The following is an 891-nucleotide window of genomic DNA, read 5'->3' on the forward strand; positions in this document are numbered from 1 at the left end:
GATCTGCCCCTTGCACTACCCTTCACTGCCAAAGAGGTTTTGCAGTCGTTAACCGTGGCCCTGCTGTGACTGACAAGCACACGTTGACGGACACACGCGGCCGTTGAAAGCCCTAGAGATTTGCTCATGTTTATTAACAGCTACACGGTCTCCCCGGGGTGGAGAGCCTGGCTTCCCCATGTAGGGCGCTGGCTGGCACTGATGGGGGCTCGGGCATGGGGCAGGATGCTGCGAGGGTGCTGCAAAGGGCACCAGATGCCAGGGGGGCTTGGGGCGGGATCCTGTTGCATTGAGCTCAGCCCTCTTAGGAAACCAAGTTATTTTTTCATCCACTCCTGAACGCTGAAGTCCTGCAGAGTAGGGGGAGAAAGCAGCCTGGTTCCTCACAGACAGGCAAAGGTCTCGGCGCAGCTGTGCTCACTCAGCCTTTTTTTGGGGGTGCAGTGAGTCTGGGGAGCTGTGCTGGGAAGGGGGTTGTGCCTGTGGGTCCTTGAGAGCCAGGGCATATGGCACCTACGATGGGGCCGGTGCTACTGGGCTCAGCCCTGGGCTCCTGCAGTGCTAACACTCACATTTCTCTGCGTTGCCCACCCAGGGATGGACGGGAATGGCAGCACTGGGGGCACAGAGCACCAGCACAGGAGCACCCACCAGCAAGCGGTGAGTCTTTTGGGGGCTGCTGGCCACCCTCCGAGAGGCGAGGGCTACTGCCAAGCACCTGCTGTATCTTCTTTGCTTTAGGAAGTGCTGCTTCGTCCCTTAGGCAAAGGATAAGCAGTTTGCACTGAGAGGGGATGGGGCAGCAGGGGGTCTGGCTGGTGGTCCTGGGCAGTGAGGAGGGTTAGGAGGGGCAGCGACACTAGGGCACGGGCCACCCTCTGCAAACCTGGC

At 60.0% G+C, this 891-nt stretch overlaps 1 protein-coding gene across 1 annotated transcript in view; it reads left to right on the forward strand.

The window, feature by feature from the left end:
- The first annotated feature begins 597 nt into the window (after window positions 1-597).
- ATP1B4 (ATPase, Na+/K+ transporting, beta 4 polypeptide) overlaps window positions 598-891 on the forward strand; it is a 9,925-nt gene continuing 9,631 nt past the window's right edge. The window contains exon 1 of the mRNA XM_010131328.1: window positions 598-660. Coding sequence (XP_010129630.1) covers window positions 598-660 — 63 coding nt within the window. The remainder of the gene's footprint in view (window positions 661-891) is intronic.

The sequence above is a fragment of the Buceros rhinoceros genome, unplaced genomic scaffold (genome assembly GCF_000710305.1).
Source record: "Buceros rhinoceros silvestris isolate BGI_N320 unplaced genomic scaffold, ASM71030v1 scaffold41562, whole genome shotgun sequence".
Taxonomy (NCBI): Eukaryota; Metazoa; Chordata; class Aves; order Bucerotiformes; family Bucerotidae; genus Buceros; species Buceros rhinoceros.